We start from the raw sequence: 16,914 nt of genomic DNA on the forward strand, positions 1-16,914 counted from the left end.
TCAGATGGGACAGGTAACCTTGGTAGAGCGTCAGATGGGACAGGTAACCTTGGTAGAGGATCAGATGGGACAGGTAACCTTGGTAGAGGATCAGATGGGACAGGTAACCTTGGTAGAGGATCAGATGGGACAGGTAACCTTGGTAGCGCGTCAGATGGGACAGGTAACCTTGGTAGAGCGTCAGATGGGACAGGTAACCTTGGTAGCGCGTCAGGTGGAACAGGTAACCTTGGTAGAGCGTCAGATGGGACAGGTAACCTTGGTAGAGCGTCAGATGGGACAGGTAACCTTGGTAGCGCGTCAGATGGGACAGGTAACCTTGGTAGCGCGTCAGGTGGGACAGGTAACCTTGGTAGCGCGTCAGATGGGACAGGTAACCTTGGTAGAGCGTCAGATGGACAGGCAACCTTGGTAGAGGATCAGATGGGACAGGTAACCTTGCAGGTGATGACACACTAGTATTTGCAGGTGATGACAAACTAGTCTCGTGGGGCCCATCCTTCCAAATATTGTATCGTTGGGTGTCAGGCTAAAAGCACACAGGCAAATAGTTTGAAAAGAAAACCTTACTAAGTTGTTTAACATCTGTTCAACTTTATTTGTTATCCTTTCAATGCAATAATAACGTTGAGAAAGAGGCAGGACATACAGGAACAAGAAGGGCTCCAATGACATGCTGCTACACAATAAATAGGAAGGACATCTGACTGGAGACTTGAACAGCAGGGGGGCCAGTGGGGCCTTGGTTGATTAGCACACCTGAACACAGAGAGATGAACTGGGAGAGGAGTTAAGAGAGGTGAGGTGAGGTGCCCCCCCCCCTCTAAAAATCATTGATGCATCTCAAAATGGCACCCTATTCCTCATGGGTCCTGGTCAAAAGTAGTGCACTATATAGGGAAGAGAGAGCCATTTGGGAGATATAGGTGCGCTCGAAGCATTGTGATTCATTCCAGTCCAACAAGGGAAAAAGGAAGATGACAGGATTACACCTCACTGGCCCCTATCACTCCGGAGACAGAAAGATAATATAACGAGCCCACGGTGTGTAGACAGTAACGGGGGAAAGGGAAGGGGGGGGACGGGACTTTCTGACGACGAACGGCCAAGATCAGGGACCCCCGTATGTATCTAGCGTCTCAAAGTAGGAGTGCTAACCTAGGAGAAGTTCTACCCTCTTATGCGTACGATTTACATGGGGGGGGGGGGGGGGGGGGGCTCATCCTAAATCAGCTCTACTCCGAGACATTTAGTGAATATACAGATCCCGATCTCCTGTAGTCACCTATTAAAAACACAATGCTCACACGGCCCGCTACCTACAGCAAGACCGCGTCACCTAACAGTTATACCATTACAGATCATCTTCTAACATGGGACGAGTCCCGAATGGTACCTTTATTCCCTTTATAGTGCACTACGTTTGACCAGGGCCCATAAGGAAATAGGATCACATTTGGGGGGGGGGGGGGGGGGGGGGGCGCATCCAAGCTCTTCAGCCTTAACGACGTATTAGAATGGAATCTGTAACTTTAACAGACTAGATATTAGGATATACACTGCATATTTATTTTACGAGGTCATCGTCATTCCCTATGTTAAATGAACAACAACAACGATTAACTATAATCCAGAACACATGATAGTAACTATACAAGCCCAGCAAGCCAAAACAATCAAACGTAGCACCTTCCTTCCCGACTTCCTTCTGTCCTTAAAACTAGGAAATCAAACAACAACAATAGAACTGGCCAACACTGACTAATAATAAGTCAATAACACAACAATTAAATGCTTTAAGTATGTTTGACTTTAAACAACATTTGAGGTTATGAGAGACAGAATTAGGTTGGACTATTGTTCAATGTATGAAAATAAAATAGGACTACATATTGATAGTACAGGAAAACTTAATTAACAAGGTTTTTCTCTTGGGGCCAAAAAAGTACTTTTACATGTATTAAACAGGAATATAGACCCCTTGAAACACTTCAATGGAAAACGTACCTTACAGAATGTGTGTTGTGCTCCATTTTTGATTTTACCTCCATGGCCATTAATACCTCAATGTGACAACAGAACAAATGAGAACTACGAAATTCTCAAAAGAACGGAATAATTGGCTTTTACAGAAGTCTTTTACAGAAGTTATCCTAAAAAAGGAGATTGACTGCTTGTGTTCCTAACTCATTTCAACATACAATACTATCTGCCTTTTATCAAAAAACAAAACCAAAAAAAGGACATTCACTGGGTACCTCCCTTCCTCTCCTGCTGAACCATAGCTCTGGTCCAGGGCATTCATTCATCCACTAATTCCTTAGTGGAAGAAATAACCCCCTGGACCAGAGCTACCTCAAGTCCAGCTATTTTAAAACTTGTATAAAGAAAGTATCTGAGGTTGTTCTCTAGCTAGTTACCCTTCCCAGTCCCTAGTCAAATCAATCCTGTAACCTCTGCACCTTCGTAATATCATCGCTGCCCTCTCTCCACCTACCAGTTCCATTTCTACACCTGTACCTTCGTGTAGACAGACACGATACAAACTCGACAACGACCGTCCGTAGAATGCTTTCACTGGCTAAAAGGAAACAGTCTCTAGACTAACGCTGTGTAAACTTCTCCAGAACATAACCTGATAGATAAATCGCTAGAAGACGGTTTTCCAGACACAGATTAAGTCTAGTCCTGGACACAGATTAAGTCTAGTCCTGGCCTAAAAAAAGCATTTTAAATGGATATGCTCTTTTTTTAAAGTACTTTTTACTCCAGGACTAGACTTAATCCGTGTCCAGGACTAGACTTAATCCGTGTCCAGGACTAGACTTAATCCGTGTCCAGGACTAGACTTAATCCGTGTCCAGGACTAGACTTAATCCGTGTCCAGGACTAGACTTAATCCGTGTCCAGGACTAGACTTAATCCGAGTGTGGGAAACCAAGCTTATGTTTTGTGATGTAGTTGTTTTACACTGGCTGCTCGTGAGAAGGTGACGAGTCCCGCTTTAGTTCCCTTTCTCAACTGGCTGAGTGTATACACTCATCCTTGACAGAATGTCCTCAAGCATCCTTGTTGATCGTGATAGCACTAGTATATCCTTCTCTCTTGAACCACGTATCCAACTACTGGATTCATATTGCGTTTCTGTTCCCTGCTGATACATTGTTTCAACAGATTCTCCCACGTAACAATGGTTGACAATTCTAGAAGGAGAGAATTAATATATATATATATATATATATATAATAACTTCTAGTCACTCACTGAGCCCTTATCTGCCAAATAAATCCAAGACATGAGTGCCACTTTAACATGATGCCAATGAAAACCGTAAAGAGAGAGAGAGAGAGATGGTATTATACAGGATTGTCTCAGAGTCTATTGGGCCCAGCCCTTTTGCTCTCTAGGACTGACCCTAGGGTGCCATTTGGGACGAGGGCTCTGGTCAAAAGTAGTGCATTATATAGGGAATAGGGTTCCATAGGGCTCTGGTCTAAAGTAGTGCACTATATATAGGGAATAGGGTTCCATAGGGCTCTGGTCTAAAGTAGTGCACTATATAGGGAATAGGGTTCCATTTGGGACGCAGATTAGATTCTAAGCCGCAGTAGATCAGATCAAGGAGCGGAGTTAGTTCCCATTCATCTGCAGGGGACCTTTAGGTATGAGGAGACTCATCCTGCCAGTAGCACTAGCCGCACTCTTAATCACCTCCATCCATCTGTAGAGAGGAGGGAGGGAAACAGAGAGAGAGAGAGACAGAGGGAAGGAGAGAGAGGAGAGAGAGAGAGAGAAACAGAGAGCGAGAGAGAGAGAAACAGAGGGAAGGAGAGAGAGGGGGTGGAAAGAGGGAGAGAGAGGAGAGAGAAACAAAGAGCGAGAGAGAGAGAAACAGAGGGAAGGAGAGAGAGGGGGTGGAAAGAGGGAGAGAGAGAAACAGAGGGAAGGAGAGAGAGGGGGTGGAAAGAGGGAGAGAGAGAGGAGAGAGAGCGAGGGAGAGGAGAGAGAGCGAGGGAGTGAGAGAAAGAGAGAAACAGAGGGAAAGAGAGAGATGGGGTGGAAAGAGGGAGAGAGAGCGAGGGAGTGAGAGAAAGACAGACAGACAAAGAGGACATCAGAGTTATTACAGCCATAGTGTAAACACAAAGCACCACTCCATCTCCTTAACACTGAACTGTTAGCCAAAAACTGCGGCCAAGTTTTACAATTAAAATGTGTCCCGGAAATGTTCTGGAATCATAATGGACGCATTGTTGGAAGCAGTTAAATAATGAATGAAACAGTCACTATACCTCTCGAATGTATACTCGCTCTCCGCCCGGAAGAAATAGACGTGGGACTTGAACTGCAGTTTGAAGACATATTCCTTGTGGATGCTGTCTGACTCTCCCGGGCTGCTCACAGTGTACCCTAGCAACGGGAGGCTTGCCAGCGGGAAATCATCCTGCACACAGAAACAGACAGTTGGCTGGGATACCTTAACATCCAGGGAACACTTCAACATAGAACCAACATTTGGGCTCAGCAAAGGAGTCTGAATTGAGACATTTATAAGCATCTAGGCTGCATTTGCAGTACAACAAACATGTACATTTGTTGTGTAAAAAGCCAAGCTGCAGTATTAAAGGCAAGTGTTGCGCCAGGCCAGTACCTGCTGAGTCTTGTAAAACAGACAGAAGTTGGTGAAGACCAGACAGAACTTCTGCCAGCCGTGTTGTGTTCAGCGTGTGTTCAGCGTTCGGTGTGTTATGTTCAGCGTGTGTTCAGCGTTCGGTGTGTTATGTTCAGCGTGTGTTCGGCGTTCGGTGTGTTGTGTTCAGCGTTCGGTGTGTTGTGTTCAGCGTTCGGTGTGTTGTGTTCAGCGTTCGGTGTGTTATGTTCAGCGTGTGTTCGGCGTTCGGTGTGTTGTGTTCAGCGTTCGGTGTGTTATGTTCAGCGTGTGTTCGGCGTTCGGTGTGTTGTGTTCAGCGTTCGGTGTGTTGTGTTCAGCGTTCGGTGTGTTGTGTTCAGCGTTCGGTGTGTTGTGTTCAGCGTTCGGTGTGTTGTGTTCAGCGTTCGGTGTGTTCAGCGTTCGGTGTGTTCAGCGTTCGGTGTGTTATGTTCAGCGTGTGTTCAGCGTTCGGTGTGTTATGTTCAGCGTGTGTTCAGCGTTCGGTGTGTTGTGTTCAGGGTTCGGTGTGTTGTGTTCAGGGTTCGGTGTGTTATGTTCAGGGTTCGGTGTGTTGTGTTCAGGGTTCGGTGTGTTATGTTCAGGGTTCGGTGTGTTGTGTTCAGGGTTCGGTGTGTTATGTTCAGGGTTCGGTGTGTTGTGTTCAGGGTTCGGTGTGTTATGTTCAGCGTTCGGTGTGTTGTGTTCAGGGTTCGGTGTGTTGTGTTCAGGGTTCGGTGTGTTCAGGGTTCGGTGTGTTATGTTCAGCGTTCGGTGTGTTATGTTCAGCGTTCGGTGTGTTATGTTCAGGGTTCGGTGTGTTGTGTTCAGCGTTCGGTGTGTTGTGTTCAGCGTTCGGTGTGTTGTGTTCAGCGTTCGGTGTGTTGTGTTCAGCGTTCGGTGTGTTGTGTTCAGCGTTCGGTGTGTTCAGGGTTCGGTGTGTTCAGGGTTCGGTGTGTTCAGGGTTCGGTGTGTTCAGGGTTCGGTGTGTTCAGGGTTCGGTGTGTTCAGGGTTCGGTGTGTTCAGGGTTCGGTGTGTTCAGGGTTCGGTGTGTTGTGTTCAGGGTTCGGTGTGTTGTGTTCAGCGTTCGGTGTGTTGTGTTCAGCGTTCGGTGTGTTGTGTTCAGCGTTCGGTGTGTTGTGTTCAGCGTTCGGTGTGTTGTGTTCAGCGTTCGGTGTGTTGTGTTCAGCGTTCGGTGTGTTGTGTTCAGCGTTCGGTGTGTTGTGTTCAGCGTTCGGTGTGTTGTGTTCAGCGTTCGGTGTGTTGTGTTCAGCGTTCGGTGTGTTATGTTCAGCGTGTGTTCAGCGTTCGGTGTGTTGTGTTCAGCGTTCGGTGTGTTATGTTCAGGGTTCAGTGTGTTCAGGGTTCGGTGTGTTATGTTCGGCGTTCGGTGTGTTATGTTCAGCGTGTGTTCAGCGTTCGGTGTGTTGTGTTCAGCGTTCGGTGTGTTATGTTCAGGGTTCAGTGTGTTCAGGGTTCGGTGTGTTATGTTCGGCGTTCGGTGTGTTATGTTCAGCGTTCGGTGTGTTATGTTCAGGGTTCGGTGTGTTCAGGGTTCGGTGTGTTATGTTCAGCGTTCGGTGTGTTATGTTCAGCGTTCGGTGTGTTCAGGGTTCGGTGTGTTATGTTCAGCGTTCGGTGTGTTATGTTCAGGGTTCGGTGTGTTCAGGGTTCGGTGTGTTATGTTCGGCGTTCGGTGTGTTATGTTCAGGGTTCGGTGTGTTCAGGGTTCGGTGTGTTGTGTTCAGGGTTCGGTGTGTTATGTTCAGCGTTCGGTGTGTTATGTTCAGGGTTCGGTGTGTTCAGGGTTCGGTGTGTTATGTTCAGCGTTCGGTGTGTTGTGTTCAGCGTTCGGTGGGTTGTGTTCAGCGTTCGGTGGGTTGTGTTCAGCGTTCGGTGTGTTGTGTTCAGCGTTCGGTGGGTTATGTTCAGGGTTCGGTGTGTTCAGGGTTCGGTGTGTTATGTTCGGCGTTCGGTGTGTTGTGTTCGGCGTTCGGTGTGTTGTGTTCAGCGTTCGGTGTGTTGTGTTCAGCGTTCGGTGTGTTGTGTTCAGCGTTCGGTGTGTTGTGTTCAGCGTTCGGTGTGTTGTGTTCAGCGTTCGGTGTGTTGTGTTCAGCGTTCGGTGTGTTGTGTTCAGCGTTCGGTGTGTTGTGTTCAGCGTTCGGTGTGTTGTGTTCAGCGTTCGGTGTGTTATGTTCAGCGTTCGGTGTGGTGTGTTCAGCGTTCGGTGTGTTCAGCGTTCGGTGTGTTCAGCGTTCGGTGGGTTATGTTCAGCATTCGGTGGGTTATGTTCAGCGTTCGGTGGGTTCAGCGTTCGGTGTGTTCAGCGTTCGGTGTGTTCAGCGTTCGGTGTGTTCAGCGTTCGGTGTGCGTGTGTGTGTGTGTGTGTGGCCAGTACCTGGTGAGTCTTGTAAAAAAACAGACAGAAGTTGGTGAAGACCACCCAGAGCTTCTGCCAGCCATTGCTATTCTTGAATTTCCGTAGGAGGTAACCTGAGAGCTGGTTCTGAAGACAGGAAAGGACAGGACAATCAGCAGTGTTGAAGAGTAGTGAACTACTAAAAGTTTGCAGTAGCTTGGTGTTAGTTGAACAAAATTCAAATGTAGATTGTGTTTTCAGTAGTCAATTACGTTTTTGTTTTACAATGTAGCGGTGTAGGTAACTATTGGAACTACAGACTTGCCTAATTCTGTTGAAACATACATGTATTTATACCCCTCGACTTGAAGAGATTTACACACCTGGATTGCGCAACATTATCCCATAAATGTTTTCAAAATTCTTAAAAGTTCTGTCAAATTTGGTTGTTGATCATTGCTAGACAACGATTTTCAGGTCTTGCCATAGATTTGAAAGTATCTTTAAGACAAAACTCGGCCACCCAGTGAAAAATTCACCGTCTTCTTGGTAAGTGACTCCAGTGTATATTTGGCCTTGTGTTTTAGGTTATTGTCCTGCTGAAAGGTGAATTTGTCTCCCAGTGTCTGGTGGAAAGCAGACTGAACCAGGTTTTCCCTCTCAGATTTTTGCCTGTGCTTAGCTCCATTCCGTTTCTTTTTCATCCTGAAAAACTCCCCAGTCCTTAACGATTACAAGCATAACCTTAACATGATGCAGCCACCACTATGCTCAAAAATATGGTGCGTGCTGCTCAGTAAAGTACATTTTCCCCAGACATAACACTTTGTATTCAGGACAAAAAGTTAGTTTTTTTGCAGTTTTACATTAGTGCCTCTGTACAGGCTTCTTTCTTTTCACTCTGTCAATTAGCTTAGTATTGTGAAGTAACTACAATGTTGATCCATCCTCAGTTCTCAGCCATTTAAAGGTTTAACGGTTTTAAAGTCACCATTGACCTCATGATGAAATCCCTAAACGGTTTCCTTCCTCTCCGGCAACTGAGTTAGGAAGGACGCCTGTATCTTTGTAGTGACTGGGTGTATTGATACACCATCCAAACTATAATTATACTGAACATCATAAACCAACATGCAACAATTTAAATTAAATTAGTCCCTAAACTATGGATTTCACATGACTGGGAATACAGATATGCATCTGTTGGTCATAGTTATCTCACAATGGGCCTCTGGATCTTGGCACAGTATTTCTGTGTATTAAAAATCGCCATCGATAAAATGCAATTGTGTTCGTTGTCCGTAACTTATGACTGCCCATACCATCAACCCACCGACTACTATGGGACAACTCTGTAGACAACGTTGACACAGCAAACCACTCGCCCACACAACACCATACACGCGGTCTGCGGTTGTGAGGCCGGTTGGACTCACTGACAAATTCTCAAAAATGACATTGAGGCGGCTTATGGTAGAGAAATTAACATTATCTGGCAACAGCTCTGGTGGACATTCCTGCAGTGATCATTCCAATTGCACACTCTCTCAAAACTTGAGACATCTGTGGCTTTGTGTTGGGTGACAACTGCACATTTTAGAGTGGCCTTTTATTGTCCATAGCACAAGGGGCACCTGTGTAATGATCATGCTGTTGATATGCAGGTGATATGTCACACCCGTCAGGTGGATGGATTATCTTGGCAAAGGAGTAATGTTCACTAACAGGAATACAAACAAATTTGTGCACAACATTTGAGAGAAATAAGCTTGCGTATGGAACATTTCTGGGATGTTTTATTTCAGCTCATGAAACCTGGGACCAACACTTTACATGTTGTGTTTTATATTTTTGTTAAGTATAATAACTTGACCATGCTCAAAGGAATATTCAATATTTGCCGATTTTTTTTTTATACCCATCTACCAATAGGTGCCCTTCTTTGTACCCATCTACCAATAGGTGCCCTTCTTTGTACCCATCTACCAATAGGTGCCCTTCTTTGTACCCATCTACCAATAGGTGCCCTTCTTTGTACCCATCTACCAATAGGTGCCCTTCTTTGTACCCATCTACCAATAGGTGCCCTTCTTTGTACCCATCTACCAATAGGTGCCCTTCTTTGTACCCATCTACCAATAGCTGCCCTTCTTTGCGAGGCATTGGAAAACCTCCCTGGTCTTTATGGTCGAATCTGTGTTTGAAATTCACAGCTCGACAGAGAGACCTTATAGATAATTGTATGTGTGGGGGTACAGAGATAATGTAGTCATTCAAAAATCATGTTAAACACTATTATTGCACACAGAGTGCGTCTATGCAACTTATTATGTAACTTGTTAAGCAAATATCTATTCCTTAAATTATTTAGGCTTACCATAACAAAGGAGTTGAATACTTAAGACAGTTGAGCTTTTCATTTTGAATGAATCTGTAAAAAGTCTAAAAACATAAATCCACTTTGACATTATGGGGTATTGTGTGTTGGTCAATGACAAACAATCTCAATTTAATAATTTTTTAAAATTCCGGCTGTAACAACAAAATGTGTAAAAAGTCAAAGGGTGTGAATACCTTCTGAAGGCGCTGTAGTTTCTGTGTTTAAACTCCACATTCTGTTAACATATGACCCCAAAGGAATCTGTCCTTGGGATTTGTAGCCTGACATTTCAGATTTTTCATATCATTTTTTTTTTACTAAAGTAGTTTAGATATAGTGAACTACTTTTTCAAAGTAACTTTAGTTAAGTAAACTATATATTTTTCTTAGGGGTATCTTAAGTGTAGATGATCTTCTTCCAGTGAGAAGTAATTGAAGCTTGGTAAGCGATATTTTCAGAGTAGCTTCCCCAACACTGCAGATCAGTAAACTGTATGTATCATTTGGCATCTCCCTGTGAAATTCTACTGTGGTTCTAGCATCAGTTTGGTAATTATTTCTATCATGGTTCTACTATAGTGCCTGATTCTACAATGGTTCTAGTCAGGTACCTGGTTCCACCATGGTTCTAGTCTGGTAACTGGTTCTAGAATGGTTATAGTTTGTTACCTGGTTCTAGTATGATTACAGTCTTGTACCTGGTTCTACCATTGCTCTAGTCTGGTACCTTGGTTCTAGTCTGGTGTATGTTCTAGTCTGGTACCATGGTTCTAGTTTGGAGAACGGTTCTACCATTGTTCTAGTCTGGTACCTGTTCTAGTCTGGTTCTAGTCTGGCACCATGGTTCTAGTCTGGCACCATGGTTCTAGTCTGATTGTAGTCTGGTACCATGGTTCTAGTCTGGCACCATGGTTCTAGTCTGGTACCATGGTTCTAGTCTGGTACCATGGTTCTAGTCTGGTACCATGGTTCTAGTCTGGTACCATGGTTCTAGTCTGGTACCATGGTTCTAGTCTGGTACCATGGTTCTAGTATGGTACCATGGTTCTACCATGGTTCTAGTCTGGTACCTGGTTCTAGTATGGTTCTAGTCCTGTACCTGGTACTACCATTGTTCTAGTCTGTTACCTGCTTCTACCCTGTTCTGTTATGGTTCTAGTCTGGTACCTGGTTCTAGTCTGGTACCTGGTCCTAGTCTGGTACCTGGTCCTAGTATGGTACCTGGTTCTAGTATGGTTCTAGTCCTGTACCTGGTACTACCATTGTTCTAGTCTGTTACCTGCTTCTACCCTGTTCTGTTATGGTTCTAGTCTGGTACCTGGTTCTAGTCTGGTACCTGGTCCTAGTCTGGTACCTGGTTCTAGTCTGGTACCTGGTTCTAGTCTGGTACCTGGTTCTAGTCTGGTACCTGGTTCTACAATGGTTCTACCATGGTTCTAGTCTTGTACCTGGTTCTACAATGGTTCTACCATGGTTCTAGTCGGGTACTTGGTTCTAGTCTGGTGTATGTTTCTAGCCTGGTACCTGGATCTAGTGTGGTACCTGGTTCTACAATGGCTCTAGTCTTGTACATGGTTCTACCACTGTTCTAGTAAGGTTCTAGTCTGGTATCTGGTTCTAGTATGGTTCTAGTTTGGTGAATGGTTCTACCACGGCTCTAGTCTGGTACCTGGTTCTAGTATGGTTCAGGTCTGGTTGCTGTCTGGTGCAGTTCCAGTCTGGTACCTGGCTCTATCATGGTTCTAGTCTGGTACTTGGTTCTAAAATGGTACCTGCTTCTAGTATGGCACCTGGTTCTAGTCTGGTATCTGGTTCTAGTACGGTACATGGTTCTACCATGGTTCTAGTCTGGTGCCTGGTTCTACCATGGTTCTAGTCTGGTACCTGGTTCTACCATGGTTCTAGTCTGGTACCTGGTTCTAGTCTAGTACCTGCTTCTCGTCTGGTTCTAGTCTGGCACCTGCTTCTAGTCTGGTACCTGGTTCTACCATTGTTCTAGTCTAGTACCTGCTTCCAGTCTGGTTCTAATCTGGTACCTGCTTCTAGTCTGGTTCTAGTCTGATACCTAGTTCTACCATGGTTCTAGTCTGGCACTTGGTTCTAGTCTGGTACCTGGTTCTACCATGGTTCTAGTCTGGTGTATGGCTTTAGTCTGGTTCTAGTCTGGTACCTGGTTCTAGTCTGGTGTATGGCTTTAGTCTGGTTCTAGTCTGATACCTGGTTCTACCATGGCTCTAGTCTGGTACTTGGTTCAGGTCTGATACCTGGTTCTACCATGGTTCTAGTCTGGTGTATGGTTCTAGTCTGGTACCTGGTTCTACCATGGTTCTAGTCTGGTGTATGGTTCTAGTCTGGTACCTGGTTCTACCATGGTTCTAGTCTGGTGTATGGTTCTAGTCTGGTACCTAGTTCTACCATGGTTCTAGTCTGGTACCTGCTTCTAGTCTGGTACCTGCTTCTAGTCTGGTACCTGCTTCTAGTCTGGTACCTGCTTCTAGTCTGGTACCTGCTTCTACCATGGTTCAAGTCTGGTACCTATTTCTACCATGGTTCTAGTCTGGTACCTGCTTCTAGTCTGGTACCTGCTTCTAGTCTGGTACCTGCTTCTAGTCTGGTACCTGCTTCTAGTCTGGTACTTAGTTCTAGAATGGTACCAGCTTCTAGTATGGCACCTTATTGTAGTTCTAGTATGGTTCTAGCTTGGTACCTGGTTCGAACTTGGTTCTAGTCTGGTACCTGGTTCTAGTCTGGCTCCTGGTTTTAGTCTGGTACCTGGTTCTAGCTTGGTACCTGGTTCTAGCTTGGTACCTGGTTCGAACTTGGTACCTGGTTCGAACTTGGTTCTAGTCTGGTACCTGGTTGTAGTCTGGTACCTGGTTGTAGTCTGGTACCTGGTTCGAGCCTGGCTCCTGGTTGTAGTCTGGTACCTGGTTCTACAATGGTTGTAGTCTGGTACCTGCTTCTAGTCTGGTAGCTGCTTCTAGTATGGTACCCTTGTTCAAGTCACGTCCCCGGTTCTATCATGGCTCTAGTCTGTTACCTGGTTCTAGGCTGGTTCTAGTCTGGAACCTAGTTCTACCATGGTTCTAGTCTGGTACCTGGTTTAGGCTCCTACCTGGTTCTACCATGCTTGTAGTCTGGTACCTGGTTCTAGTCTGGTACTGGGTTCTAGTATTGTTCTAGTCTGGTACATGGTTCTACCATGGTTGTAGTACCTGGTTATAACATGGTTATAGTATGGTTCTAGTCTGGTACCTGGTTCTACAGTCTGGAACCTGGTTCTGCTAGTGTGGTACCTGGTTCATGCGCAGATAATCAGTGAGTGAGAGGTTCTGGTTGCGGTACCAGCAGACGTGTGTGATGGTGTTGGGTCTCTGGCCCTGACCCAGCAGGTAACGAGGAGGGAGCTCTGGAGACACGGCTGGGGAACAGAACACTAGGAGGGGGGGGGGGGGGGGGCAGAGAGAGCGAAAAGGACAGAGAAAGAGGGCAAATAGAGGGAGAGAAAGAAAGACAGGGGCAGAAAGCGAAAAGGACAGAGAAAGAAAGAGGTGTGGATAAAGGAGGAAAGCAACATAGGATTAGATGGCAGGTTTACATTCAGCGACAGAAACAGAACGGTAGATAAGAAAGACCTTCAGCCAGGGCTGTGGAGGGGAGGAGTTAGTTACAGACAGAACAAGATTGGTCAGAGATAAAGAACACACGCTTCTGATTGGAGTGTTTTCCACAAAGACAAGACTGCAGTGCAAGGAAGTGACGAAACAGTGAAACACTGAAATGAAAATAAGAAAAGATCATCAGAGGAGGAGAGAAGATGAATCATGGGAGAGAGAGCGGAGCAGGGAGGTGCAGGAGAATGACTATGGGGTGAGGAGATGAGGACAAGCCGTGTATCCACTGCTCTGTGTGCCTAATGAACGCTTCCCCAAATACTGCAGCTCTGTCTGACAGCTGACCAACACAATGCTGCCACAAAATACTGCAGCTCTGTCTGTCGGCTGAGCCAAACACTGCAGCTCTGTCTGTCGGCTGAGCCAAACACTGCAGCTCTGTCTGTCGGCTGAGCCAAACACTGCAGCTCTGTCTGTCGGCTGAGCCAAACACTGCAGCTCTGTCTGTCGGCTGAGCCAAACACTGCAGCTCTGTCTGTCGGCTGAGCCAAACACTGCAGCTCTGTCTGTCGGCTGAGCCAAACACTGCAGCTCTGTCTGTCGGCTGAGCCAAACACTGCAGCTCTGTCTGTCGGCTGAGCCAAACACTGCAGCTCTGTCTGTCGGCTGAGCCAAACACTGCAGCTCTGTCTGTCGGCTGAGCCAAACACTGCAGCTCTGTCTGTCGGCTGAGCCAAACACTGCAGCTCTGTCTGTCGGCTGAGCCAAACACTGCAGCTCTGTCTGTCGGCTGAGCCAAACACTGCAGCTCTGTCTGTCGGCTGAGCCAAACACTGCAGCTCTGTCTGTCGGCTGAGCCAAACACTGCAGCTCTGTCTGTCGGCTGAGCCAAACACTGCAGCTCTGTCTGTCGGCTGAGCCAAACACTGCAGCTCTGTCTGTCGGCTGAGCCAAACACTGCAGCTCTGTCTGTCGGCTGAGCCAAACACTGCAGCTCTGTCTGTCGGCTGAGCCAAACACTGCAGCTCTGTCTGTCGGCTGAGCCAAACACTGCAGCTCTGTCTGTCGGCTGAGCCAAACACTGCAGCTCTGTCTGTCGGCTGAGCCAAACACTGCAGCTCTGTCTGTCGGCTGAGCCAAACACTGCAGCTCTGTCTGTCGGCTGAGCCAAACACTGCAGCTCTGTCTGTCGGCTGAGCCAAACACTGCAGCTCTGTCTGTCGGCTGAGCCAAACACTGCAGCTCTGTCTGTCGGCTGAGCCAAACACTGCAGCTCTGTCTGTCGGCTGAGCCAAACACTGCAGCTCTGTCTGTCGGCTGAGCCAAACACTGCAGCTCTGTCTGTCGGCTGAGCCAAACACTGCAGCTCTGTCTGTCGGCTGAGCCAAACACTGCAGCTCTGTCTGTCGGCTGAGCCAAACACTGCAGCTCTGTCTGTCGGCTGAGCCAAACACTGCAGCTCTGTCTGACGGCTGAGCCAAACACTGCAGCTCTGTCTGACGGCTGAGCCAAACACTGCAGCTCTGTCTGACGGCTGAGCCAAACACTGCAGCTCTGTCTGACGGCTGAGCCAAACACTGCAGCTCTGTCTGACGGCTGAGCCAAACACTGCAGCTCTGTCTGACGGCTGAGCCAAACACTGCAGCTCTGTCTGTCAGCTGAGCCAAACACTGCAGCTCTGTCTGTCAGCTGAGCCAAACACTGCAGCTCTGACTGACAGCTGAGCCAAACACTGCAGCTCTGACTGACAGCTGAGCCAAACACTGCAGCTCTGACTGACAGCTGAGCCAAACACTGCAGCTCTGTCTGACAGCTGAGCCAAACACTGCAGCTCTGTCTGACAGCTGAGCCAAACACTGCAGCTCTGTCTGACAGCTGAGCCAAACACTGCAGCTCTGTCTGTCAGCTGAGCCAAACACTGCAGCTCTGTCTGTCAGCTGAGCCAAACACTGCAGCTCTGTCTGTCAGCTGAGCCAAACACTGCAGCTCTGTCTGTCAGCTGAGCCAAACACTGCAGCTCTGTCTGTCAGCTGAGCCAAACACTGCAGCTCTGTCTGTCAGCTGAGCCAAACACTGCAGCTCTGACAGCTGAGCCAAACACTGCAGCTCTGACAGCTGAGCCAAACACTGCAGCTCTGACAGCTGAGCCAAACACTGCAGCTCTGACAGCTGAGCCAAACACTGCAGCTCTGACAGCTGAGCCAAACACTGCAGCTCTGACAGCTGAGCCAAACACTGCAGCTCTGACAGCTGAGCCAAACACTGCAGCTCTGACAGCTGAGCCAAACACTGCAGCTCTGACAGCTGAGCCAAACACTGCAGCTCTGACAGCTGAGCCAAACACTGCAGCTCTGACAGCTGAGCCAAACACTGCAGCTCTGACAGCTGAGCCAAACACTGCAGCTCTGACAGCTGAGCCAAACACTGCAGCTCTGACAGCTGAGCCAAACACTGCAGCTCTGACAGCTGAGCCAAACACTGCAGCTCTGACAGCTGAGCCAAATACTGCAGCTCTGTCTGACAGCTGAGCCAAATACTGCAGCTCTGACAGCTGACCCAAACACTGCAGCTCTGTCTGACAGCTGAGCCAAATACTGCAGCTCTGACAGCTGACCCAAACACTGCAGCTCTGTCTGACAGCTGACCCAAACACTGCAGCTCTGACAGCTGACCCAAACACTGCAGCTCTGACAGCTGACCCAAACCCTGCAGCTCTGACAGCTGAGCCAAACACTGCAGCTCTGTCTGACAGCTGAGCCAAACACTGCAGCTCTGTCTGACAGCTGAGCCAAACACTGCAGCTCTGTCTGACAGCTGACCCAAACACTGCAGCTCTGACAGCTGAGCTGAGGGACGGACGGTTTTAAAGACGGTGCCGACGGAGAAGGGCAACATTGTACAAGTTCCAACACAACTTTGCTATTTAGTGACTTTCATCATGTTTCTCTTTATTTCCTTGTTCAAAAAAAGATCATAGTATTATCATGTGACCACCAAGCACTTCTGCACATCACATCGACAGTTACTAACCTCGCCTGTTTTACTTCAAAATATGACTTCAAGTGTGTTTTTTCATAAATAACAACTGGTGTGCAGCTTCAAATGTGAACGGACTCTCAAGCTAGAATACCTCATGGTAAACTGTAGCCCCTTTAATCTACCTGATATAGAATACCTCATGGTAAACTGTAGCCCCTTGTATCTACCTGATATAGAATACCTCATGGTAAACTGCAGACCCTTTAATCTACCTGATATAGAATACCTCATGGTAAACTGTAGACCCTTTAATCTACCTGATATAGAATACCTCATGGTAAACTGTAGACCCTTTAATCTACCTGATATAGAATACCTCATGGTAAACTGTAGCCCCTTGTATCTACCTGATATAGAATACCTCATGGTAAACTATAGACCCTTTAATCTACCTGATATAGAATACCTCATGGTAAACTGTAGACCCTTTAATCTACCTGATATAGAATACCTCATGGTAAACTATAGACCCTTGTATCTACCTGATATAGAATACCTCATGGTAAACTATAGACCCTTTAATCTACCTGATATAGACCCTTTAATCTACCTGATATAGAATACCTCATGGTAAACTGTAGACCCTTTAATCTACCTGATATAGAATACCTCATGGTAAACTGTAGACCCTTTAATCTACCTGATATAGAATACCTCATGGTAAACTGTAGACCCTTTAATCTACCTGATATAGAATACCTCATGGTAAACTGTAGACCCTTTAATCTACCTGACATAGACCCTTTAATCTACTTGATATAGAATACCTCATGGTAAACTGTAGCCCCTTGTATCTACCTGATATAGAATACCTCATGGTAAACTGTAGACCCTTTAATCTACCTGACATAGACCCTTTAATCTACCTGATAT

General features: G+C 46.6%; 1 protein-coding gene across 6 annotated transcripts in view; it reads right to left on the minus strand.

The window, feature by feature from the left end:
* Nucleotides 1-574: 574 nt before the first annotated feature.
* Nucleotides 575-16,914, minus strand: part of farp2 (FERM, RhoGEF and pleckstrin domain protein 2) — a 110,976-nt gene continuing 94,636 nt past the window's right edge. For 3 of the 6 annotated variants that reach the window (XM_055943935.1, XM_055943933.1, XM_055943936.1), the window contains exons 25-27: nucleotides 7,048-7,155; nucleotides 4,293-4,444; nucleotides 575-3,721 (exon numbers count right to left, since the gene is read on the minus strand). In XM_055943935.1, coding sequence (XP_055799910.1) covers nucleotides 3,631-3,721; nucleotides 4,293-4,444; nucleotides 7,048-7,155 — 351 coding nt within the window. In that variant the 3' untranslated portion in view covers nucleotides 575-3,630. Of the gene's footprint in view, nucleotides 3,722-4,292; nucleotides 4,445-7,047; nucleotides 7,156-12,684; nucleotides 12,825-16,914 lie in introns of those variants that run through there. The other 3 variants (XM_055943934.1, XR_008761915.1, XM_055943937.1) reach the window with 3 other exon arrangements.

Source organism: Salvelinus fontinalis, chromosome 14 (assembly GCF_029448725.1).
Source record: "Salvelinus fontinalis isolate EN_2023a chromosome 14, ASM2944872v1, whole genome shotgun sequence".
Lineage (NCBI taxonomy): Eukaryota > Metazoa > Chordata > Actinopteri > Salmoniformes > Salmonidae > Salvelinus > Salvelinus fontinalis.